Source organism: Sorex fumeus, unplaced genomic scaffold, assembly GCF_029834395.1.
Source record: "Sorex fumeus unplaced genomic scaffold, SorFum_2.1 ptg000098l, whole genome shotgun sequence".
NCBI classification, from domain to species: Eukaryota; Metazoa; Chordata; class Mammalia; order Eulipotyphla; family Soricidae; genus Sorex; species Sorex fumeus.
In genome coordinates, this window is record NW_026606155.1 from 48,650,258 (window position 1) to 48,677,350 (window position 27,093).

Sequence of the window (27,093 nt, forward strand, 5' to 3'; positions counted from 1 at the left end):
GTGTGCTGAAAGTGGACAAACAACCAAACACGATCATGATGGCCTCTTGGTATCTGCATTGCAAAAAATAATACACAAAAGGAAAGAGAGAGAGAGAGAGAGAAAGAGAGAGAGAGAGAAGAGAGAGGAGAGAAGGGAGAGAAAAAAGGGCCTGACATAGAGGCAGGTGGTGGGGTCAATGGTGGGAGGAATCCGGGGTCGGGGAGGGGTTGTTATTTGTGGTGGGAAATGTACACTGGAAGAAAGATGGGTGTTGGAACACTGTATGACTGAAAATCTTGAAAGCTTTATAATTGTATCTTACAGTGACAGTGATTCAATTAAAAAAAAAGAAAAAAATAAACAAATGGGACTACAAAATAAATAAATAAATAATATCCTGATAATAAATGATCTATGATTTCACTCATATGTGTTACATAAAATTTTTAAGAAGCAAGAAATAAGCAATGTCCAGGCATTTAGAATCTGACATCAGAAGGGAGATTACCAAGGGTGTAGAGATTGAAGTTGCTTTCTATTTCACATCAATCTCTTCATCAATGTACTTGCTTTTAACCATGACATTAATCAGAAATAGCAAGTTGATGATTCCTTAAAAACTGCTTATTTTGGAGCAAGTACAGCGGGGAGGGTGCTTGCCTTGTACCTGGCTGACCAGGATTTGGTCCCTGGCACCCCATATGGTCCCCATATGGTCCCAAAAGCAACTTATTTTAGAAACATATATATATATACATACATACATACATATATGTATATATATACATATATCCAGTAATTCCAGTTATCCCCCAAAATAACATGTTCAGATGAAATGATTTGAAGATGTAGTTGTTAAGGTGCTTCTTTGCACGCAGCCAACCCTGATTCAGTCCTAAGCCTCTATCTGGTCGTTTGAGTACTGCCAGAAGTGACTCTTGAATACAGAGGTGGGGATGGTCCTCAAGTCCCCAGATCCTACAGCCAAAATAAATTGACTTGGGGGGTGGGGCAGAGAGAGTACAGTGGGTATGGTGTTTGCTTGGTACATAGCTGACCTGGGTTCCATTCCTGGACCCCATATGGTTCCCCAAGCCTACCAGGCACACCCTTGAGCACTGCTGAGTGTGGCCCAAAAACCAAAAGTAAATAAGGCTGCCTAGATCTAAGACAGACGTGGAAATGAAAACACAAACAGGAAGAAAATGTAGGCTTTCTTTGGGGGGACGGGGGGCAAGGGTGTATATTAGCATCCCGCACAGCAGAGCCTGGCAAGCTCCCCACGGAGTATTCGATATGCCGAAAATAATAAGTCTCACAGTGGAGATGTTACTGGTGCCCGCTCGAGCAAATCGATGAAGAATGGGAGGACAGTGCTACAGACAGTGCTACAGTAGAGATTGAAAGCGAAGGGTCCAGTGGACAGTAGTAGGAGGATATATGCATTTGATGGGTGGCTTGTTTTGATAACATGGTACATTGAAACCATAAGCAGTTTTACCATTTTAAACAAGTTACTTCAATAATTATACACATACATATGAAATGACCCTAATCTATACGTGTAGCACCATCCCTATTAAAATTAGGAACTCAAGATAACTAGAACAATATTTATACTGAAGTTTCCCAAAGAGGGGAGCATTGCATTTTAACCCTAAGTAAACTGAAGATCTGACCACCCTCCAGAACTCAGGACGCTCCTCCCAGATGAGAGTATAAAATGAGGCTCCCAGAACCATACCACCAGACTTCCCGGCTGTGGGGCAGGTGAGAGCCCTCCCCATCCCAAGGGACCCAGCCCCAACAGCCGTCCTCCACTACGCAACCATCAACACGGTCCAGGCCGCTCTTTCCAGACCGCTCAGCGTGCAACACATTATAAGACACTTCCTACCCATTTTCCACAATTACTAGACCATATCTGATGTTCAGACAGTAGGGAATGAATCATAGAGAAAAATATGTAAATATATGCCTCTCGAGAGCCCAGCAAGCTACTGAGAGTATCCTGTCTGCACAGGCAGAGCCTGGTAACCTCCCCATGGTGTATATGATATGCCAAATACAGTAATGACAACAGATCTTATTCCCCTGAACCTGAAAGAGCCTCCAATCATTGGAAAAAGACTAGTAAGAAGAGACTGCTAAAATCTCAGGACTAGGAGGAAGAGACGTTACTGGCACCCTCTCAAGTAATTCCACAATCAATAGGATTACAGTGATGACAGTGAACCTGAAGACAGCTCTTTGTATATTTATCAGCCATAGTCTTATACTTTCCTTAAAATCAAACCCTCTGAAAATGATATATATTAATGGTGGGAGATAGTATAGGATGTAGGGAGCATGCCTTGCCTTCACTCAACCTGGAATCCTTCCTAAGCACCACATGAACAAAACATCTTCAGGTGTGGCTCTGGACCCCAGACACTGCCAGGTTCACTCTGTGGTTCCCTGTACCACAGAGCACAAGAGCACTGACTCCTCAGCCGAGCACTGAATCTCTGAACTGAATAGCTAAGTATGTCTAGGAGTGGCCCTTGGGCCCCACACATAAGAAGCCCCTCCAAAATGTGAAAGTAATAGTATTGTTCATTTAAAGTTTATTTTTAACTGTATTTCTGAATTTATTATTTAATCTATATTATTTAAAAATCCAAAATATTACTCTGTTTGCAGTTCTGGTGTATATTGGAATCTAGCTATTTTTTTCAAATAAGAAGTATATTCTTCTTATTCTTCAAATAAGTAGCATTTGCGGCCATGCAACATCTTATTATCTCTTTTTTCCCTTTGGAGAACCTGGCAGGCTACGGAAAGTATCCTGCCTGCGCGGCAGAGTCTGGCAAACTTCCCGTGTTGTACTCAATATGCCAAATACCAGTAACAATGATGGGTCTCATTCTCCTAACCCTGAAAGAGCATTGAAATGGCTCTTTTAAAATCTCAGGGGTAGGAAGAAGGAGACGTTATTGATGGCTGCTCGAGGCGATCGACGAACAACAGGATGATCGTGATCATGAAGAAGTATATTCATACATATTTTACAACTCACAAATTTGTCTCTGATTTCCTTATTTAGAAATATATATTAATTTATATTATACTCCAATGTTCTTTTATTGCTTATACCAAATGTTAATCTTGTATTTAGTATTAAATATTGGAATGTTCTCTCCAATCAAAATATTTTTCCAAGTGTCTGAAACTAGTAAGCATAAAAAGAGAAAAAGCTATTCAGAATTTTAGTGAGCACTTTTTACTTCCTGATTTCATTCCAAACAAAATCCTTAATCACTTTCAAAGGGTGCACTTTTTTTTCGAGAGCTTTTCTTCTATATGTACTCATTGTATACAGTAATACATGTACAGCCTATAAAGTACATTGCTGGGGCTGGAGCAGTAGCACACTGGTAGGGAGTTTGCTTTGCACCCGGCCGACCCAGGTTCGATTCCCAGCATCCCATGTGGTGCCCTGAGCACCGCCAGGGGTAATTCCTGAGTGCAGAGCCAGGAGTAACCCCTGTGCATTGCCGGGTGTGACCACAAAAGCAAAAAGAAAAAAAAAAGAAGTACAAGAAGTACATTGCTATATAAGTACAATTTGAGTCTAGATTAAAATCTGTATCATTGCATTGTTCTTTGACCTAGAAGTTGTGTTGTGAACTTGATTTCACTCTGACTGATGTTAGTATCTAAATTCAAACAAGATTTGAATAGGTCAACATCTATTTAAATGACCTCTAAATAACAAATGGGTCAAATTTTTCCAAAATCTTCTTTCAAGAAAAGATAAATTGTACCACATTGCTGTGTTTGAAATTGAAACATAACCTGTTTTTTTAATTTTAATTTAATTTAATTTAATTTTTGCTTTTCGGGTTACACCCAGCAATGCACGGGGGTTACTCCTGGCTCATGCACTCAGGAATTACTCCTGGAGGTGCTCAGGGGAACACATGGGATGCTGGGAATCGAACCTGGGAACATAACCTGTTTTTAAGGGTACGTAATGTGAAACTTTATTGCCTCATTTGAATACTCATTCTGCTACTTTTTAGCTGGGTGACTTTGCTTAACTTCCTGTGATTCACTACTGTCTTCAAAATGAGCTGCTCTTATACACATATAAACTATGTGAATGCTTTAATGCAATAACTAGTAGTCAGTAGATATTAAAAATCAAACATGGTTATTTATATCATAATTATTTAGTATATGTATGAGGAAATAGTTTGAAAAACTTTTGAACCAAGGATTTCTGATATAATTGAGCACTTTTAGTATAATAATATAATTTTAGAATAATTTTGCTTAAAATAAATATCTTTAATTCTCAGCAATTCTAGTTTTAAACTATGTATGTATGTATGAATGTATATATATAGAGACCTTTTCCTTACAATATTTTGATGTATTTCAGTTTCTTAAAATTAAGTATCTCATGAAAAAGCATGCATCAACATTATTTTTTTTTGGCTTTTTGGGTTATACCTGGCAATGCACAGGGTTTACTCCTGGCTCTACACTCAGGAATTACCGCTGGCAGTGCTCAGGGAACCATATAGGATGCTGGGAATCGAACCCGGGTTGACTGCGTGCAAGGCCTATCTGCTGTGCTATTGCTCCAGTCCCTACATGAACATTCTTACAGCATGAAAATGTGATCAAAATAGTGAATTCTAATTTATTGGACACCTGAAGCTTGCTTTCATCAGATTCAGTCTTCACACTGTATCATTTAATCATAACTGCAAGGTCTGCTCTTCATACTGGCTCTGTCAAAGAATGATGAGCTCATTAATAGCAAGTTTTAAGTGAACCTCCTATCACAGAATATTTTCATAGGCTAGAGAAATTGGCTTTTAATGAATAAACTCAATTTTATATTCTCTAAGATTTTTTTTTGTTTTATGTATTTATTTTTGTTTCATTTTGTTTTTTTTTCTTTTGATGTTAAGAAGCCACCCTAAAATCCAAATACCTTGTGCAGTAGTTTAAAAGCAGTAATTATTACTTCATTTAGGAGTGATTTCCAACACCTAGTACATTAAACTTTATTAAAACACCCTGCTGGGGCTGGAGCCATAGCACAGCGGGTAGGGCATTTGCCTTGCACGTGACCAACCTGGGCTTGATTCCCAGCATCCCATATGGTCCCCTGAGCACCTCCAGAAGTAATTCCTGAGACAGAACCAGGAGTAATTCCTGAACATGACCGGGTGTGACCCAAAAAGCAAAAAATAATAATAATAATTTTAAAAAATAATGAAACACACTGCTTTTGGTCCAGAGAGATAGTACAAGGTCAAAGCTTTGGATGAAAACAAGCTCTTTTTAATTACTGGCACTGCATATTGGTATGTAGTAACCTGGGCACTACCAATAATATTTTTTTTTAAATTTATTTATTTATTGAATCACTGTGGGAAAAGTTACAGAGCTTTCGGGTTTAGGTCTCAGTCATGTAAATATCAAACACATTTCCGTTTACCAATACTTATTTTTAACCCCGAACCCCAATAGACCCCCACCTCCCACCCCTCCCAGTTCTTGTGAGGCAGATGAGTTCTAGTTAATACTCTATCTACTTTGACTAGATAGATTGTTTCGATAGAAGATGCACAATTATTGTTTAGAGTTTACGACCCACCCCCCACAATCAGTTATGCTGAAACAGCGTTGTGAAATGATTTGCTTTCTACAACTTGGTTTAAGAATAAAATGATGTCATGCGGCCGCAATAGCGGCTGCGCGGTTTTGAATTTCTGCTATTTTACTTATTGACCCTGGAAGAATTTCTATTAAAAGTTAGATAGTTAAGAGACTGGCTTCTGTGCCCTGGAGTCGAGGCCGTGCCGGAGAGCCGCTCGTGGGGGGCAGCTGGAGACCTCGGTGGGGCGTGGGGGACGGCCCACAAAGCCCCCCTTCCCATGAGGTCCCCGCCGCTCCCGCCGAGCCCGGCTCAAACCTGCTGTCCACAAGGCTCCCGTGCGGCCGCCATCTTTCTTTCCAGAGAGGAGCGGGCACTACCAATAATATTACCTGAGCACAGTACCAGGAGCAGTTCCTGAGCACAGCAAGTGTGGCAAAAAAAAAAAACCTAAAAAAAAAAACCAAAAACAGAAAAACAATCAAAAAAAAAAACACAAACAATGTATTTGAAGAGTTGTAACTCAGTACTACCAAATATCTATGTAGGACATAACTGATTCCTTCTGCATTTGAATAAATGACATACTTCTAAATAGTGAGGTTAAAAAAGATAATTGTTTGAAAATATGTAACTGATTGACACATTCAAAGCATTATCACAAAAATATTTTAAATAGTAAATATGTATTTGGGGTATTTTCCTAAGTACAGTTGCTACATTGATAATTTTTGTCATTCACAGGGAGAAAGTAAGCAATTGAATAAATCTTAGTTTTGTTACACAAATGCAACTCTAACTTGAGAGTAAATATTTTTATTTATGCTACTTTATTTGATAACTGTATCATTAGTCACCTTCAGTGTTTTGTCCAAGTGACTGCATTTTTAATCTAATCATTCCAAATTACTTTACCAATAAAATATTAAGTACCATAAAATATATTTATTGACAGCAACTTTCTTATATGCTCTGTGATTCTAATGTACTTGTATTTCTGGTTATCATGTTTTGCCAGTAAATTAGTCCACTGACAGTCTTCTCCCATGACTTCTGAATTCATTTCTTTCAGAAATAGCTTGAGGACTATGATCTGGTTCTTAAATTGTGTTCTATCTACTGCTTGTCCCTTTATACTTCTGCCTTACCATACACAAGCTTCATTTAAAATATAAAACTGATAAAATATGAAAGTTTAAAGACCTCTGTGTCAGTTGTCTGTTGATGGTAATAAACTACCCTTAGTAGGAGTTAAAAGGAATAGAAATATTACTATTTCTAATTATCTAATATCTAATAGCTAGTGAGTTAAGATATTGGTTGGTGCTTGCCAGGATATTCTTCTGCTTCTCACGCACCAATATAACATAGTAGTATATGGATCATTTAGTAATTTCTTAAAATATAAAACTTTGGGCTGGAGGTCTAGTACAGAGAGTAAGATGCTTGATTTGCATGTGTACCAACCCCTTTTCAATCCCAGGAATCACAGACAGTATGACAAGCACTGTCACGAATGATCCCTGAGCACCGGGTTTTGAGCACAGTTAGATGTTGCTCCACTCTCCCCCCACAAAAAGAATGAATTTAAAGAGATTGAACCCAGGTCTGCAGCATGCAAGGCAAGCACCCTACTTGCTGGACTGTTTTTCTGTCCCTCCAAAAGATACTTTTAAAGGATGTACTTTGAAAAGGAAAGTAATCACAGATTTGAGTAGTCTATAAGAATATAAGGAATTAGGGTAAGTTGGCATGTATCTGGATAATTCTAAAAATTGGTGCAGGTTCAAAGTTAAAAGATTCATTGACTTTATAATAGCAAGAAAAAATTAAGGTGCATGGACAGTAATATTGCAAAATAGGAACTAAATGTGAAGTGTTCTCAGGAACCAAGAAGATGACAAAGATTACTTAATTGATATTTTGCATAATTTAAATGTGCATGTTCTGTGCTTTAGTATAATAAATAAAATAATACAAGCAGCTTAACTAAAGTCCCAACAAGAATCAAGAAAAGTTCTGGAAAAATGATGTAATCCACACAGAAGTTCAGAACTTATTTCGCCTTCCACCCTTTTTTAGAAAAAGTTTGCTTCGTGCTTCCCAGGAATCTACCTTTTATAAGCAAATAGACAGAAACCACCTCTCCAAACAATTGTATATGAATCTCTTGAGATCCCTAGATCATTCCAATGATCCTGGGGGAAAGCATTGTCCACATTGGAAAACACCAGTTACACACACACACACACACATACACACACACACACATGCACACACAAATACACACACATGTAAAAAAGTAAAGTAAAAAATAAGAAAACATATTTTGACCTAAGTATATTGTTACAGTAAATGTAAATGAATAAAGTACTAGGTAATTTTAAAAAAACTAAAATTTTGTCAGATGTTTTTGAAATGAAAACATATTGTTCAAAATATATTCATATAAAATAAAATATAAAGATAATATATAAAAATGAAAAATATATATCATGAAGCTACTAAATTAATACCAGGATGATTATTTATAGAGGTAAAATAATTTAAAATAATAAAATGTTATAGATATATAGAAAATCACTTCACACTTATAAAATCTGCAAAATATTAATGGGCATGAAAATATTTTAAATTTACATTTACTTATTAGTATGCCTCAAATATATAGACTAATATGGGGATGATAATAATCGAAATAAATCATCCTTACTTAAAATCAGTTTTATCTCTTTTTTTCTCTATAAAACTCTTTCTTGTTGACAATACAGACAAGATGATTGTTTTGATGACCTGTGTCACCATCTACCAACCTGTCAGCTTAATGCCAACAGAGCTCCTTTTCAAACCATTATGTCTTTTGTTTCATTGGCCTAGGGAAAGAGTGGTACCAAAACCAAGACATGTAATTTAGAGCAGGGATTCACAGATCCTTTATATTCTTGCTCAAACTATGTTTTTTTTTTAAAAATTTCACTTCAAGTTTTATTGTTTCTGTTCTTCCAACAATTGCATTCATTGTAAGGTTAAGTAGTTATTTTTCTACTTTGTTAATAAAAACTTGTATTGCTATCAGAAAAAAATAAAATAGGAATATTACTAGAGTAGTACTAGAGAAAACTATTTTTTAAACTACTACTTCACAGGAAGAGTTTAACACATTCTTATAAGAGAATAAGTAGATTCAGAAACTCCAGTAATTATATAGATGCTTTGCAAAACTGTTATCGGTTGGCCAAGCATTGACCTAATAGATCCAACTGCAGACTATTCCTTCTTTGAAAACAGGCAAAATATTTTTCCTTGAAAATAGGCACACAAAGAAGAGAATCAAATTTTGTATACTAAAATAGATTTTAACAAAATACAGAGAACTGAAAACATAAACTATTTCTCTAACCATGATTCAATTAATTTTTAAAAAATCCTAAGCAAATGATAGTAAAACACAGTCCACATGTTTAGAAAAATAGTGATACTTGCTTAGTTTGTATTTTAACTATCTGATTAACAAATAGGTATGCAAATGCACCATATTCACCATCTCTTCAACTCACTAATCTTCCGCCCTACTTGGTAACTCCCTCCATTATGCAGTAGAATTTGCAACTGGATTTTTTTCCTTTTAGTTCTTATTCTTCCTGCCAGAGTTTAGTCATACAAACCTTTCATTAAAAATTAAAAGACCATTCCACTCCCCATTATATCCTCCAAATTTTATAACTTCCAAGGATTCTTGGCTGGAGTCTCCACACCTGTATGTCTTCGTAAACCCTCAAGCATCTTTTGTTTATCAACTATGCTTTTTCATTTGTGCTTTCATAAATTCTGTGTTCCTCTCAAACTTCTCTTTACTTTTGCATATATGATCTCTATTGCTGGAATATATATTTCCTATAATGCCTGGAAGATACAACTCAAGTATCCTTAGAAAACATTGCCTAGTCATTTCTCCATATCACTCACTTCTTTCTCTAGAATTGTGTTTTTGCACTTCAGTTTAGTAAAATGTCATTTCAGTATCTACCTTCTGTGTTAGACCATAAACATAATGTAGGTAGGATTTTTTCTTAATCTGTAAGAGTGTTTTCATTAGTCTTATTGGAGGATGTCAGAATTGAGCTCATATATTAGTAGTGTAGTTTTAAAGTATGGAAAACTTAAGAAGAGCCAGGCAATATATTAGCAATGGAAAAGGAGAGCAATAATATAAAACAGTGGTTTTACTGAAATATATAATGTCAGATGGTGCTTTTGGTGTGCTAGTAATGCAACTTTGTAGTGTCTTGGTGAAAGGGTTACCAGGTGGAACTATGCAGTCTGTATGCTGCATAACTTCATAGGATGTTGCATATATCAAATCAAGGATGGAATGTGATGAATGTGTGCAATTTTGGGCAGTTACACAGTTTCCTTAATCAAGGAAATGATATAATTTACTTGATCATGGATCATCACATAATTAGTATCCAAGAAATAATTTACTGTGACCAATGAGAGTCAAAAAGTGTTATATATTTTCCTTTATTTTGCTTGTTCTAAGTAATGAGAAAAATATATAACACCTTTCAGAAATATTTCCCTCAATAAACAAAAGGTTAGGCAACTAATGTAGCAAGTTTTAATTACATGGGGGGAAAAATCACAATTCAGCAAGATAAATGAGCCACCACAGTGGGTTGAAAGCTCTTTATGCCTGTTGTATAGTTTGCAAAGTTTTCTTAAGGTTTGCACATGAAGATTTTGAATGAAAATCAAGTAAAATAAAACCGAATAATTTCAGAAATTAATTTATCTATTTTTATTACAATTCTATAAAGTGACAAATTCCCAGAAAGCTCAGCACTTCACCTTACATGAGAATAGTAGGATTCACTGATTTGAAAATCAAGCTTTCTCTGCTCCATGAAGTCTCATGCTAAGTCTGGAGATTGTATTTCTTACTCAGAGCATCACTTGGTTGCTAAGAGTATAAACCAAAGAGAATTACAAGGTTTCTGCGTTTGTTTCACAGCTAGCAAGGAAAAACAAACTGTTAGTTTCACCTGCAAATGCTTCTTTAGAGCAATGAGTCTCATTACCTGCCCACACTCAGGAAATCATTTTGCAGCCTGAATATGTTTTCTCTCCACCTCCTTTCCTGTCCTTGAATATGTTTTTAAAATTGCTTGTCACAAAAAATAGCCTTTGGTTTATTGCAACCAAAAATTTTAAGTTTTAACATTTCTTTTGTACAGACCCTCCTGCTGTGGAACCGGCTTTCCTGGAAATTCGACAAGGACAAGATCGGAGTGTCACTATGAGCTGCCGCGTGCTGAGAGCCTATCCAATAAGGGTGCTGACCTATGAGTGGCGTTTGGGCAACAAATTACTAAGGACTGGTCAGTTTGACTCCCAAGAATACACGGAGTATCCAGTGAAGAGCCTTTCCAATGAAAACTACGGGGTGTATAATTGTAGCATCATAAATGAAGCTGGAGCTGGGCGATGCAGCTTTCTTGTTACAGGTAAGATTACAAATATTTCACTTTTAGGTTATTTATGTCTCTGAGGCTCCTGTTCTGTCTTTGAAGGAGCACTCCAGCCCACTTGATAATTTAGTGCAAGACCTGGTGCTTTGGTGCTTGAGGCTGGTTTTCATTTACCACCAGAGTTAAACCTATAAGTGTCAGAAGCCACCAAGACTACACTTTACCTTCTTTTCTTTCCAAAATTGTATTTTGATAAAGCAGTATGAATTATTAAATTATTCATAGTTGCGCCTCTGACATACACTGTTCCATCACCAACCCCACCACCAGTGTCAATGTTCTTCCACAATTATTCCCATATTCCCTCTCCTACCCACTTACCCTCACCTACTCTGCCATCTTCACAGATACCTTTTAAATCTGGTTATTAAAATCTGGGTTTCATTATATCAGCGTTGCGTCTCTGTGGTTTGAACATTTAGCTCTATTATTCCTTGACACTACCTATGTATCTGAGCCCTTTCAGTTTTGGGGACCATGCCATCATGGGCATTAAATTCAAGGCCTTATGCATGCTGTACCCTCCATCTCTTTAAACCATTATCATCTAACCATAAACATTGCTACATTAATCTATCATGCATGGATCCACACATATTAGCTCAAAGGATCTTCGGCTTATGCCAGTTGAAAAAGTAAAGCATTTTGTTGAATTATAGAGCAAACTATAAACAGCTTGACTATTCCAGTTAGAACTTCTGATCAATTTCCAAAAAGCTACTTTATCTTAGTAGTTAAAATAGTTTATATGTCTATAAAAGTACATGTAAGTTTATGTGAATTTAAGTAGGTTTGTTGATGAGATTGCTTATTTTCAGTACTTTAGTAACAAATATTAACACCTTTATTTATACCAAACTGCAAATATCAGTCTGTATTTTCTTCTGCAGTAAAAAAGTCTCTTATGAGCTGACCCCTGCTTTGGTTTTATAAAAAGCAGAAAGAGAGCTTTCTCTTTTTTTCTCTTCCTTTGTGTATCTGTATTTTTGTCCTTGCCTTATCAATTTTAAAAAACATTTAAGGAAAACAATAAATTCTATCTGGCATGTAATTAGTCATATGGATAATTAGGCATATTGATATTTGTCATTTTTCAACGTATTAGATCTAATAAGTATAAAATCTCAGGTACTTAAATTTTTGAATTTATTAAAACTCTTTGCAAAGAAGAATACTGGCAGTGTTCAGGGATTACTCTTGGCTCTGTAACCAAGGATCAGTCCTGATAAAGCCATGATCCATTCAGGGTGAGCTGCATGCAAGGCTAACACCTTAACCCATATACTATGTTTCTAGACCAGAACTGCCATTTTTGAGCTTCAATTTAGATATAAATGAAAAGGAAATTCCTTCTTATTATTATCTTGTTCTCATTAGTTGTAATAGAGTATTTTACTAGTAAACCGTCAGTCTATTGAAAGGTAATTGCAAGGTAATTATTGAAAGGTAATAGCAATGATTATAGTTAAATGCTAGCACAAACTCTTATTAATGACTTCTGGAGCAATAGCACAGCGGTAAGGCATTTGCCTTGCGTGCAGCCAGTCCGGCCAAGCCGGGTTTGAGTCCCCCACCCTTCTCGGAGAGCCTGGCAAGCTACCAAGAGTACCTCGCCTGCACGGCAAAGCCTGGCAAGCTACCCATGACACATTCAATATATCAAACACAGAAACAACAAGTCTTATGTTGGAGACATTACTGGGCCCCTCTCAAGCAAATTGATGAACAACGGGAAGACTCTAAGAAAACTCTATCTAAATAGAAACATCCTTAAGATACTTTTTTGCATCCTGAAATGTTTTATTAGGTTGATGAATATAATTAACTAACAAAAGAACATGAATATGCTCTCATTACTGCATCCCTTTTTGTTGTTGGTCAAAGGAGACCAACATTGGTTTCCTTGTGTTGACACAATCCTTTTTATTAACATTTAGTTGAAATGAAATTCTGAATGAAGGCAAGAGCTGTACCCATTTACTATATCTCTTACCCAAACTGAAGGGTTTTTTGCTACGATTAGTAAACTATTGATACAAAACCAAAATTTCCAGGGCAATACAATTTACATGATAATCTAATTGCTATTATCCCTAATCTGTCATGGCTAAATATTATTAGAGAAATATTTATTATGGAAAGAGAGTATATTAATCCAAGAGATAATTTAAATGGTTCTATATACTTTCATTCTTTATATACTGTCTTCCAAACACAGTAATAATCCTCAAAAGCTATTGTTTTTCACATGCTGGTACACATAGGACATCTTATTGTCTTTTAGCATCCACCTCAACACTCCCCACCCCCAAATAAGAAGCATTGCATAAAATTAGCTATGTCCCTTTCTTCAAACTTTTTCAGCCCTGTACACATTTTAATTTTCTTTGGTGACACCGTTTTCTAACTCTCAGCTAGTTTAGACCATGCTGCCTCCACAAGATTTTTATTTGCCCTCTATTATGTGATCCAAATCCTATTTTTTGAACTAGAAGACAAGCTGAGACCAGAAGAAATACTAGCTCCATTCTCCCATTCCAGATCCATGGGGTGCAGTAAGTAGATTTCAATAGCAGCAGAAAGAAATAAACCTATTATTGTTGGCCCCATAGAGAGAGAAGAAATAACCTCAAGCATTAATGTTTCCAGTGTGAAACTTTTCAATCTTTAGGTCAACCTCATTGTTTCAGGAGCTGCACATACAATCTAATAGAATTTTGAAAAGGAGAAAAGAAAATGATTAAATTCCAAATACTATGCAATCTGAGAAACTATATAAAGAAATCAGTGATCATATTGAATCATATATTGAATCTTCTGGAAGAAATTTTCAAAGGTCTCTTAATTCTACTAAAATATGCCCTATTTAATCATCCTATGAAATCCCCACAGTTCAAAAATCTTTGACGCTCTCTCTATATATACAGAATTTTTTTTGTATTGACCAAAAAAAAAAAAACATGTTTATAGGACCACATCCCGTGGAGTTTGGGGAAGGGAGTTCCAGGCAAAACTCTTAGTCCTGGTAGACCAGTGTTTCAGATCATGGATTTCTGGGGAACACTTTTTCCCCGACGTGCGCGGACACATTGTCCGCCAGGTTTGGGGAGATGTGGGGCAAAGGATAACGGCTACACAGAGAACCATTCTCTGGGAGCAGCTGATGGCTGGCCACTTTATTGCCAGATACACACATATTTTATAGAGGGTCTGGGCTTTACAGGAAGATCCAATCACATAAAGTTTAGCATTACCAGCCTATTACCACTCGTACTCTGCATTCAAGCTAGATGCTGCGCTTAGGATGACTTGCTAAGCGTACATGACAGTTTCTGTGTTTTGGGCGTATGTGACAAGTGTTCGAGTGGACAGTTTCTGTGTTTTGGTCGAGTGAAGCTCAAGGCTGGGCACCTGGTGCTGACACCCTGTTCTTGCCAATTTGCCCAGATACTCCCTTCTGCGGAACCTTGCTTCAGGACTGCTTTACAAGGTCAGGTCTTATTTGTTCCAGTGCCCGTCACCGTGCTCCACAGTGGATGTGATGTTACATGGTCTAGTGGTACATGGAGGCCATCTGCACATAGCGATGTTCAGGGGAACATATGTTGTCAAGGATCCAAAATAGCCTTTCACATAAAAGGCATGTGCATTACTACTTGGACTGTCTCACCTGCGATCCAAACAAAGCGTGTCTTGTAAGACACGACTGTTTACTTCCTGAGATCCAGATTAAATAAGAAAAACTTTTTTTAATTATTGTTGCACTTATTTTGTACATCATTCATCAGGGATGTTATATAGTGTCCCCAAAGCGGATTTGATCTCGCTGCACGACAATATGTACAGAATGTCAGCCTTCACATTCATACATATTTTAGCTCCCAGAGAAGCTCAAAAGATCAGACTCATTTCTCCTTTTATATAATGTATTTATGATGTGTGGGGGAGGACAGAGCAGAATAGAGTTGTGTTTATTAAGAAATCAGAGAGTTTGAGAATCGTTTCTTATAAATGGAAAGAAAGTAAGTAATAGCACTTTGCAAACTGATCGGTCTAACATATAGTATGTTGTCCATGACAGAGAAGATCATCTACATTATTACAGAGTACTTAACCTGTGTTTTGGAGATTGACAAGGAGATTGAGTGAGGCTCAAGTTTGGACACCTGGTGCTGACACCCTGTTCTTGCCAACATGATATTCATTTATATCATCTGCTAATATTGTTATCTCTATGTGTGTATTTGTGTGTGTATGTTTGTGTACTTCAAGTTCTGCGAACTGCCTTAATAACAAAAACTGCCTTAGTAACTCATTAATTGTGACTTTATATGGGAGGATTTTCAAAAGCTATCAAAATAAATGTGGAATTTGGTTTATTAGATCAAGCCCATTTTCCTGTGTGAAATTTATAGCTCATATGTTAATAAATAATCACAAATGTTTTGTTAGTAATTAGTTGTGCACTTTTAAATCAAATACTTCACCCATAGTATGAATTATGCATTATCACAAGTTTAAAAAGGCCCAGGTTTTTTCATTTTGGAAAAGCTATTCTTAAAATAATTCGGACAACATAACCAAATCCATGCATTTGCAAACATGAATGAAATAACATGTTCTTAGAGACTATCCCATAGATTTACCCAGTTCAACCAATTTGGGGTGTTTGAATAAACAGAGGGATGGGGCCAGGAGTAAATGATTGGGAAAAACTTGCCAAAAAGAATGTTTTTGTTTGTTTGGGGTCATACCTGGTAGGACTTGAGGCTCAATTCTGAGCTTGTAGTCGCATATCAATACTTGTGGGTTTGGGGGACCACATAGGGTGTCAGGGATCAAATCTGGGTTGGCTGTGTGCAAGGTTAGTGCCCTACCTGCTGTGCACTACCTCCTGTATCACTGTATCACTGTCATCCCGTCATTCATCAATTTGCTCGAACAGGCACCACTAACGTCTCTATTTGTCCCAGTCCTGAGATTTTAGCAGCCTCTGCTTACTCATCCTTCCAAATGATCCCATATCAGAGGCTCTTTCGGGGTCAGGGGACTGAGACCTGTTATTGTTACTGTTTTTGGCATATTGAATACCCCACAAGGACTTTGCCAGGATCTGCTATCACTCCTGCCTACCAAAAATGTGTTTGTTTTTTAATGGAAAAAGCTTAGTGAATATAGAGCAGGTGAGTGAAAGTCTTTCAAAGTAAAAATAAAAGATTTATTGAACTGAGTAGTGCCCCCATCCCCAGTAAGATAAGACCAGCCTTAGGATCCATGACTACTACTTTATATGGTAAAGCAAGTGTTCAGAGAAGTAACTTATACTGAATCAGCTATGTGGTTCTCAAAGCAACAACATGCTTCTATTTGAGAGAGACAGAGGAAACTTTTAGGGAGAATACAGCAAGTAAGTATTGAGGGAGAGATTCTCCATAAAACATTCAACTCTAGAGCTGACAGGAGCTGGGAGAATGATTAGTCCTACATTAAACCAACGGAGGGAAAATGTGTTGTTCTGCTAGCGCTTTGGTTTCAAACTCCGGAAAAACAGTGAGAAAATGCCATTTCGTTCTTTTTTTTTCCAAACAACTGAGTATTTGGGTTTTTTTCCTTCTTTTTTAAATAGAAGCCTTAAATAACCAATTCATAATTCTACTTACTATTTAAAAAAACACTCTCTTTAAAATCCTGCAAATTGTATAGAACTGCTTGTCATATCCTCTGCTTTATCACCATGAGCAAACAAAGTTCCCGAAGCATGGGCACAGTATTTTCTTACAACTTGGCTTTGTTGTAAACAATGGTTATTTCTGCTCCCTGAAAAGCTAATTGGAACAAGGGTACAGCTGTAAAACTTGGGGCCTGTGAAGGAAAGCAGCCTACTGCTCTTCATGTTGGTAAAATCTGTACTTCACCAAAGACCCTAAAGATTATTCAGCACTGAAATATTATACCTATTGCATAATACAGTCTGCAGCATCTTGATTAAATAGGCTGTAGGAGGAGATAAACTGTTGATAGATTATATGAACAACACCAAGATTTAGTGAAGAAACAACTTACTGTCTAGAAAATAATGAGCCAGGCTTACTTTCTATTTTTTTATTAGTGAAACACCATGAGGTACAGTTGCAGACTTACAAATTTTTGAGTTCAATGTTCGAGCACCCATCCCTCCAAGAGTGCCCATTTTCCACCACCACGGATCCCAGTATCCCTCCCACCCCCCTTCCCCAATCTCACCCTGCCTCTTTGGCAGGACATTTCTTTTTGTTCTCTCTCTCTCCTTTTGGGTACTGTGGTTTGCAAGAGAGGCATTGAGTGGCAATACTGTTCGGTCTATAGTCTACTTTCAGCATGCATCTCCCATCCTGGGAGGATTCTCCCAACACCTTTTATTTGGTGATCCCGTCTCTATCTGAGCTGCCTTTTCCCCTAGCATGTGTGGCTGGCCTCAAAGCCATTGAGTGAACCTCCTGGTACTTGTCTCGGCTATTCTTGGTTGTTAGTTTCCTATTTTGTTACTTTATGTTCCCCAGTCTTTCTATGTCTGTCCCTCTTATCAGACTCTTTTCACTTAGCATGATACTTTCCATGTAGTACCAATTGTATGTAAATTTCATGACTTTATATTTTCTAACAGCTACATAGTACTCCATTGTGTAGATGTACCAACGTTTCTTTAACCAGTCATCTTTTCTTGGGCACTCAGGTTTTTTCCAGATACTGGCTATTGTAAAGAGTGCTGCAACGAACAAACAAGTGCAGATGTCACTTCGACTATACTTTTTTTGCCTCCCCGGGATATATTCCCAGGAGTGGTGTTACTGGGTCAAATGGGAACTCAAATTCTCATTTTTTTGAGAATCATCCACACTCTTTTCCAAAAGGGCTTAACCAGTCGGCATTTCCACCAGCAGTGAAGGAGGGTCTCCTTCTCGTCACATCTGCGCAAACACCAGTTGCTTTTTTTCTTTTGGATGTGGCCCAGTTCTCTTTGTTGTGAGATGATATCTCATTGTTGTTTTGGTCTGCATCTCCCTGATGATTAGTGATGTAGAGCATTTTCTCATGTGCCTTTTTGCCAATCAGATTTTTTCTTTGAGAAAGTTTCTGTTCATTTTTCACCCCATATTTTGATGGGGTTGAATGTTTTCTTCTTGTGGAGTTCAACCAGTACTTTGTATATCCTTGATATCAACCCCTTGTCAGATGTGTATTCGGCAAATATCCATTCCCATTCTGTAAACTGTCTTTGTATTTTGGTCACTGTTTCTTTTGAGGGGCAGAAGCTTCTTAGTTTAAGATAGTCCCATTTGTCTATCTCTGTTTTCACTTGTTTGGCCAGTGGCATGACATCTTTGAAGATACCATTAGCTTCAATGTCATGGAAAGTTTTGCCAACATTGTCTTCAATGTATCTTATGAATTCTGGTCTGATGTTGAGGTCTTTAATCCATTTTGATCTTACTTTTGTACATGGTGTTAGGCAGAGATCTGGGCCCATTTTTTTTTTTTTGCATTTCGCTGTCCAGTTTTTATAGCACAATTTGTTAAAGAGACTTTCTTTGCTCCTCTTCACATATTTTGCTCCCTTGTCAAAGATTCAATGACATATGTTTGAGGGGAGATGTCAGTATATTTAACCCTGTTTCACTGTTCTGCAGCTCTGCCTTTGTTCCAGTGCCATGCTGTTTTAATTATTACTACTTTGTAGTAGAGTTTGAAGTTAGGGAGGTTGATTCCTCCCATTTTCTTTTTCTCAAGAATTGCTTTAGCTATTCTTGGGCAAAAGAAATTTTCTTAGGAAAATTTTCCCAAGAATAGCTAAAGAAAATTACAGGCCGATATCCAGGCTGAACACAGATGCAAAGGTCCTCAACAAACTATTAGCAAATAGAATCCAGCAACTCATCAAAAAGATCATATGCCATGATCAAGTGGAATTCATCCCGGGAATGCAAGGATGGTTTAGCATTCAGAAATCAATCAACATGATCTATCATATCAACAAAAGAAGAGATAAAAACCATATGATCATATCAATAGATGTAGAGAAAGCATTTGACAAGGTCCAGCACCTGTTTATGATGAAAAGCCTCGCAAAAAATGGGTATAGAGGGGACTTTTCTCAATATAGTTTAAGCCATCTTCCACAAGCCTACAGCAAGCATCATCCTCAATGGGGAAAAAACTGAGAGCCTTCCCTCTAAGATCAGGGATGAGACAAGGATGCCCACTCTCTCCACTGATGTTCAATATAGTACTGGAAGTACTTGCAATAGCGGTTAGGCAAGAAAAAGATATTAAGGGCATTCAGGTAGGAAAGGAAGAAATCAAGCTCTCACTACTCGCAGATGATATGATACTATGCTTAGAGAACCCTAAATCCTCTACCAAGAAACTCCTAGAAACAATAGACTTTTATAGTAAAGTTGCATGCTGTAAAATCAATACCCAAAAGTCCATGGGTTTCCAATACACAATTAGTGAGAGAGAAGAAAATGGTATGAATAGAACAATCCCGTTCACAATTGTGCCCCAGAAAATCAAGTACCTAGGAATCAGCTTAACTAAGGAAGTAAAGGACCTGTACAAAGAAAACTACAAAACGCTTCTTCAGAAAATAAAAGAGGACATGAGAAAATGGAAATATATCCCCTGCTCATGGATCAGGAGAATTAACATTGTCAAAATGGCAATACTTCCCAAAGCATTGTGCAAATTCAATGCGATCCATATAACAATACCCATGATATTCTTCAAAGAAATGGAGCAAACACTCCTAAAATTCATTTGGAGTCAGGCTTTCTTAGCAAAATGATGAAATTATTTACAAGCTGTTAAGTTTTCTGCCTTTCACATTGTTCTAATTTATACTTAATGATAGAGTTACATCTGAACTTTTAGTGAGCTTTATTCCCATTATGTTCACTAAATATTCCTTCAAAATTGTTTCTTGAGCTGGGAAGAAAGCTCAGCAGACTGAGCATATGCGAAGGTCCTGGGTTAAAATCCCCAGCACTGCACTGTCACTCAAGGATCACCATGAGTCACCCTGAGCTCAGAGCCAGGAGTAACCCCTGAGCATCTCTGGATGTGACCCCCAAACTAACAGTTAAAAAGGCCCTCCCGTTGATCATCGATTTGCTCGAGCGGGCCCAGTAACGTCTCCATTGGAGACTTTGTTGTTACTGTATCTGGCATATTGAATACTCTCGGTAGCTTACCGGGCTCTCTGAGAGGGGTGGAGGAATCGAACTCGGGTCGGCCATGTTGGCCGCGTGCAAGGCAAATGCCCTACCCGCTGTGCTATCGCTCCAGCCCCGGCATGCTACCGAGAGTATTGGATATGCCAGACACAGTAACAACAAAGTCTCCAATGGAGACGTTACTGGGCCCGCTCGAGCAAACTAACAATTAATAAAGTAAAATTATTTTACCTGATTTTTTTTCTATGTTTCTGTTGAAATGCTTTTGAGTAACTGTAAATTAAGATGTACTAGCACATTGGATAAGGCAATGAATAGTTTGAAAACAAGTGGATTTTTTAAATATATTTTTTGTAATTTTCTATATATATTTTGTAATTAGTTGCATAAATAAAATATGAAAACTGATACAGTAAATGCATAGGTACTTATTACATTAGGTTTCAAGTCAGATAAATTCAGAGCAATATAAAAATGGTACATCCTATTTCTAAAATAGCTCAAGAAGTAAAATATTTTTATAGTCTCTGGAGCAATAGCACAGCGGTAGGGCGTTTGCCTTACAAGCGGCCAACATGGCTGACCCGAATTTGATTCCTCCGCCCCTCTCGGAGAGCCCGGCAAGCTACCAAGAGTATCTAGCCGGTATGGCAGAGCCTGGCAAGCACCCTGTGATGTATTAGATATGCCAAACACAGTAACAACAAGTCTAATGATGGAGATATTACTGGGCCTGCTCGAGCGTATCAATGATCAACAGGAGGACCATAGACCGTGGACATAGTCTCCAGAAAAATATATATACAGTTATATATGCTTAGATTTATAAAACACTTAAATTTTTTTTAAATGGAAAGACTCTGTTTATATTCACAGAAAATTGCTAATGGAATTGTTTCTCAATAGATGACAGTAAACATATTCAGTAATGTTTTTAGTGATTGATAACTTAATTGTACATAAATAAAATTTATTCTATATCTAGTGATAACTTTTTCAATCAAGAAAATATCTTTAAATTCTTTACTGTATATCTACTAAGACAGGTACTATGAAAAACATCAAAAATAGAGTTACAAATTTTCTCTTTCCAAAATCTTCCCGTATTGTATCAGTTTCTAAGATTTTTAAGTTATATATTAGCAGGTATTTTAAAACTGACTTTTAATTTTTGTATCTATTACCTTATGTTTTCTTAACTGGGATATTATACTATTCTTTTATCTGTCTTTTTATCTGTATTCAATACTGTTGACATTTATTTTCCTGGAAAATGTAACATACTTGGTAAAAAATGTTGATCCTATTTTTGGCCTAAAAATGATATGTAAACTCATTGTCATAGAAGTTTTAAAACCATTTGTTAATTTGCAAAGAGAATATATTACAGTATCTCTCCATCAACCCTACAACTGTTTCAAAATCTGGGCAGATTATATTATACCACACATTACACATTATTAGGGCCCTGTACCTTGTTCATGTTATTTTTTTCCTAAAATACAAGCACTTTATGCATTTCTGTCTTTTAGTTTGTGACCTTTATGATTTCTTTACAAAGATTATATTGACCTATGCTCTTATTATGAATGTAAGAAATTAGACTTTCATAATAAATTTCTTTATAATCATAAATTATATATATTATCACTAGCCAAGCATCTTAACGTATCAGCTAAATTTCAAGTAGTTATCGTTTAAACAGGGTATATAATTGTTTCATTCTGTATATGACCCTGAAGTATAAATTTCAGAAACATGATGATTCTTCCACAAAATTCTGAGGGAGTTGTTTCTTTCAAAGTGTTACTCAACTATCATTAATAGATGGCACATTTCATAGTTTTAATAACTCTAAATTCTGGCTATTACTTTTATATTAAATTTTTCTACATTCTATTTTCTGTACACTATTTTATATTCTAGTAAAGTTACTGACACAGTAACATATCTCAGCATATTATCTCTTTGTATGGATGCTTCTATTTGTTTATGATACCCTTTGTAACTGAATATAATTGGAGATGACTTATGCATGCTACTATATCTTTAGTAAAGAATGTGGACATAGATTTTATTCTGAGATTAAAACACATTTATATATACATATATAATTTCTTTTACTGAACATTTTGCAATGAAATTAAGTTGAGATCATCAAGAGAATTTAGTATCTATGTTTTATCTCTGTAATTCTTAATATCATTGCTGTATTTCAACCATCCTTTTATGAACCATAACCATTCCAGTGGAGTATTAGAATAAGTTTCAAAAACAAGAAGAGATTGGGTTTAGACCCTTAAGAGATCTTATTACAAAATATGAGATTTATTTGATTTGAACTAACAATAAATTATTTTCATTTTATTTAATTTATTGTACTTGAAAAGAAATGAAATTTCTTATGTGAATCAATTTTTGCTGCATGCATAACCTATTAACACAAATTCACCATCTCAAAAACAATACACATTTATTATCTCACAATTTCTATGTAGTAAGAGTACAGTCCTAGCTTACCTAGATCCTCTTTTCTGAAAGTTTTATCTGGGATTTGTTCTGAAAGATAACTTCAGAGAAAAGGTTGAATAATTCCAAAATTATTAACAAAATTTTTTAGGCTGTATCAGATGGGAGCCTTATTAATTTGCTGATATATAACTTGGAGTTGTCCTGATATCCTGCAAGATATTTATAAGTCAAATCACGCATAATTCCTTGTTATCTAATAGCTTACTTCATGAAATCAACAAAAAAAATTCTCTCACTACATTCTTCTTAGACTAAATTTTATATAACACAATTATGTAAGTAATATCCCATCATAATCTCATCCCCTTTCCATGGAAAAGAATTATACCCAAAGATATGATAACTAAGCAATGGAATCATCTTTGGGTCTGTCTGACATAAACCAAAAATTTTCGATACTGAGCTTTTTAAAAATATAGCATCCATATGAAACTCCTTTTGTCAGTATATTAAGACAGTTTTCTGATTTTAGTGTATTTTAATAAACATGACAAGTAGGTTTTTGCCAAGTTAAAAAAAAATATGTGACGGGGCTGGAGCAATAGCACAGCGGGTAGGGCGTTTGCCTTGCACACAGCCAACATGGCCAACACAGGTTCGATTCCCAGCATCCCATGTGGTCCCCCAAGCACTGCCAGGAGCAATTCCTGAGCATCACCGGGTGTGACCCAAAAAGCAAAAAAAAAAAAAAAAAGTGACTTATTTTCAGATTCAGCTTTAGAAATATTTTTGCTAGGATGATACACATTGTATATCCCCTTTGATATAATATTTATGTATTTCTAAATATAAAGAGAAGCAACAACTTTCTTCATCAAGTATATCATACACAAAAGCCAAGTAAGACAAATTCTAGAGAAAAAAATCCTATTGACCGATGTCCTACTTGCCTCATAATTTTATCTGTTATATCCAAAGGTAAAGGCAAGGCAATTTTAAGAAAGATAATTTGTTACCACACAGAAAATGTACACAACTTCATAATGATTAAAAATTGAGATATTTCCCAGGGCAGAATGGTGAAGATTGCTAAATCTAATATCAAAGTAAGAAATAACCAAATCAATTTTGCTCCAAATAAAAGTGTTTGTTGTTGTTGTTGTTCTAAAATTAGATTGATGTGTATGGTGATCATGGAGAAAATATAGTTGAATTTTTTTGGGGGGAGGGTCATACCCAGAGATGCTCAGGGGATACTCCTGCCTCTGCACTCAGGAATTTCTCCTTGTGTTTCTTGGGTGATTGTATGGGATGCCAGGGATTGAACCTGGTTCAGCCGTGTGCAAGGCAAACTTCCTCTCTGCTGTACTATCACTCTGGCCCCAAGGAAAAATAGTTTATTATCTGAAAAATTTGTTTATTATCATGTGTTAATTTTACTCAACTGGGTACTTGTTTATGAATGTCAAAAAATGGAGTGTTAGTTAAAAAATAATTGGTAACTCTAAGTAGATAAATTAGTCTCAACTTTGAAAATGAAATAATGGAAATATAATATCTAGTATGATTTCCTGAGATATGAGATACATATTTATTTGTCAAATCACATACCTGTGGAGTTTGTTAAATTTATAAACATTTTATGTATTAAAATAATAGATAGTAGATACCAATGTTTAGTCACCTTATGGATTATTATATTCTAAATGTAGAGCAAAAAATACATAATATTTATAGCAGCTCTTAAGATATAGAATTCTGTATAGTAGAAGACATTTCTACTATATAATTTTATCTCAAACAATCTATATCTTTAGAATATTTGGAAACTCCTTTGACATATAAGCCAATAGAAACTCTGGAATTCAAAATTAAATATATTTTCATGACAGTATTAAAATTCTTTTGTCCCTACCCCACTTTTTGCTAATGGTACTAAATAAAATTTTTTTGATGATTGCTCGAGCAGCCCCCCGTTGATCATGGATTTGCTCGAGCGGACCCAGTAACGTCTCCATTGGAGACTTTGTTGTTACTGTGTCTGGCATATCGAATACGTCACGGGTACCTTGCCAGGCTATAATTTAGAAGATTTAGACAAATTTTGCTTTTTCATCTAGCAAACATTTTATGTAGCCAAGAGAATTTAATACATTTTCAGTATAAATATAAATTAAATATTAGAGGAAAATGTGTATTCAAGATAGAAGGATTTATAAGAAAATGTGTTGAAATTTCAACTAAGAAAAAAGTAATCTAAAAAAGAATCAAAAGCAAATTCTTCTACTAAAACTCTACAATAAGTTAAGTGAAAAATTTCCTCAAAAGGTGTTAGCAGCATAGTGAAAAAGGTAGAAATTTCCAGAAACTTGAAGATAAAATGAAAGCTGTGATAGAAATCTTATACTTAGAACAAAATACTGAATGCTAAAGAGGCCTAAGAACCTTAGGAAACTACACAAAATGAACTGAATACATTCTAATAAGAAAAATAACAAATCTTATAGTAATCCAATAATAACTAAATAAGTCAAAAATGCTATTGATGGAGTGGTAATTGTAAATAGAGTGGTAATTGTAAAAAACCTTTTTTAATGCCAGAGATTCAAGCGTATCATGATATATAAAGCAAGAATATTACAATAAAAATCACAGCTAGGCAAGTCAATCCAATTGTTTGACCAATGTAGAGAAAATATCTGGAGGAACAGAATAAAAATATTTTATATTCTAATTATACGTGATGTAGATAGAAGATGATGGGATTATATATTTAATTTTTTAATATATTTAAAATCCTGTTAGTTAACATTATGATCAAGTAAATATATTTCTGTTTGTTTGTGGGCCACAATTGGTGTCCTTAGAGGCTACTACTGGCTCTTGCTTTGGAGTTGGTCTGGAAGTGCTCAAGAGACCATGGAGACCACAAATAGAAACCATGCAAAGCAGGCACTCCCTCTAATGAGTCAATCTTTCCAGCCCCTGAATATTTCCTAAGTGGTTCAGTCATAGAACTAAATTATATGTGAACCTACCTAAAATAGCTTATGAAGAAAACAATGAATGAACAAATATATTAAGCATAGGCAGAACAAAGAAAACAGAGCAAGGTGATAAATTTTAATTTAGTTATGTCAATCCTTATATTAAATAAAGTCAATCCAAAGATCATATTAGTAATAAAAATAATAATACTTAATTGATTTTTAAAAATAAGTCTGCAGTACTGGTGTAGCTCACCAGTAGAGTCAGTTTCAGGGCTTCATAACTGATTCTTCAAGAAAAGTAAAATTTAAAAAAATTAAACTATTTCAAGATACATTCACTCACTATAAGAAAATGGGTTAAATACAAAGATGCAGAAAAGGTAAAAAAGAAGGTTCGTGAAAAGGAAACATGTAAACAACAGACAAAATAAAAAAAATAAACTCAGGAGATATACTAGTAAAATGTTAAAGATATATATTTAATAATATTAGATAACTATCACTGTCACTGTCACTGTCCTCCCTTCGTTCATCGATTTGCTCGAGCGGCCCCAGTAACGTCTCCATCGTGAGACTCGTTGTTACTGTGTTTGGCATATTGAACACGCCATGGGTAGCTTGCCAGGCTTTGCCGTGCGGGCGAGATACTCTCGGTAGCTTGCCGGGCTCTCCGAGAGGGGCGGAGGAATCGAACTCGGGTTGGCCCTGTTGTCAGAATAGACTATTCCATGATGACTGCTAAAGGATTTTAATATCTGTCTATGAATAATTGCTATAATATACATATATAAATTTACTACCTACACCAATAAGCAAATTAAACTAATTCATAGTTATGTCACTATTCCCAAAGTTTTAAACTATACATTACTTGAAGCATATGGAGTGCCACTCACTGAAATAAATAAGGTGATCAAAGATTTTTTGTCAGATTTAGAACAAAACCAAAATTCTCATTCTTACCCTCAAACTCTACTTTAGTTTATTACGACTTCAGTACAAAAATAAAGAAAATTAAGACATATAAAGAAAAGAAAGAACTTAAAGCATATTTGTATTTACTGATCATGTAATTTTCTTCAGAGAGTACTACTTCCACTCATTTAATAGCCCTGTTGGAGCTGGAGAGATAGTAGAGCATGGAAGGTGCTTGTCTTTAACATTACCGACTGGAATTTGATCTCTATGACCACATATGGTTTCTTGAGCCTTGCCAGAGGGTAGATTCCTAGCGTCACTCTGTGTGGCCC

General features: G+C 35.9%; 1 protein-coding gene across 1 annotated transcript in view; it reads left to right on the forward strand.

Annotated features, from left to right (window-relative positions):
- The window catches only part of MDGA2 (MAM domain containing glycosylphosphatidylinositol anchor 2), an 873,366-nt gene that overhangs the window by 753,491 nt on the left and 92,782 nt on the right, over positions 1-27,093 (forward strand). Inside the window, exon 9 of the mRNA XM_056133738.1 lies at positions 10,876-11,145. Within this exon, the coding sequence (XP_055989713.1) occupies positions 10,876-11,145 (270 nt within the window). The remainder of the gene's footprint in view (positions 1-10,875; positions 11,146-27,093) is intronic.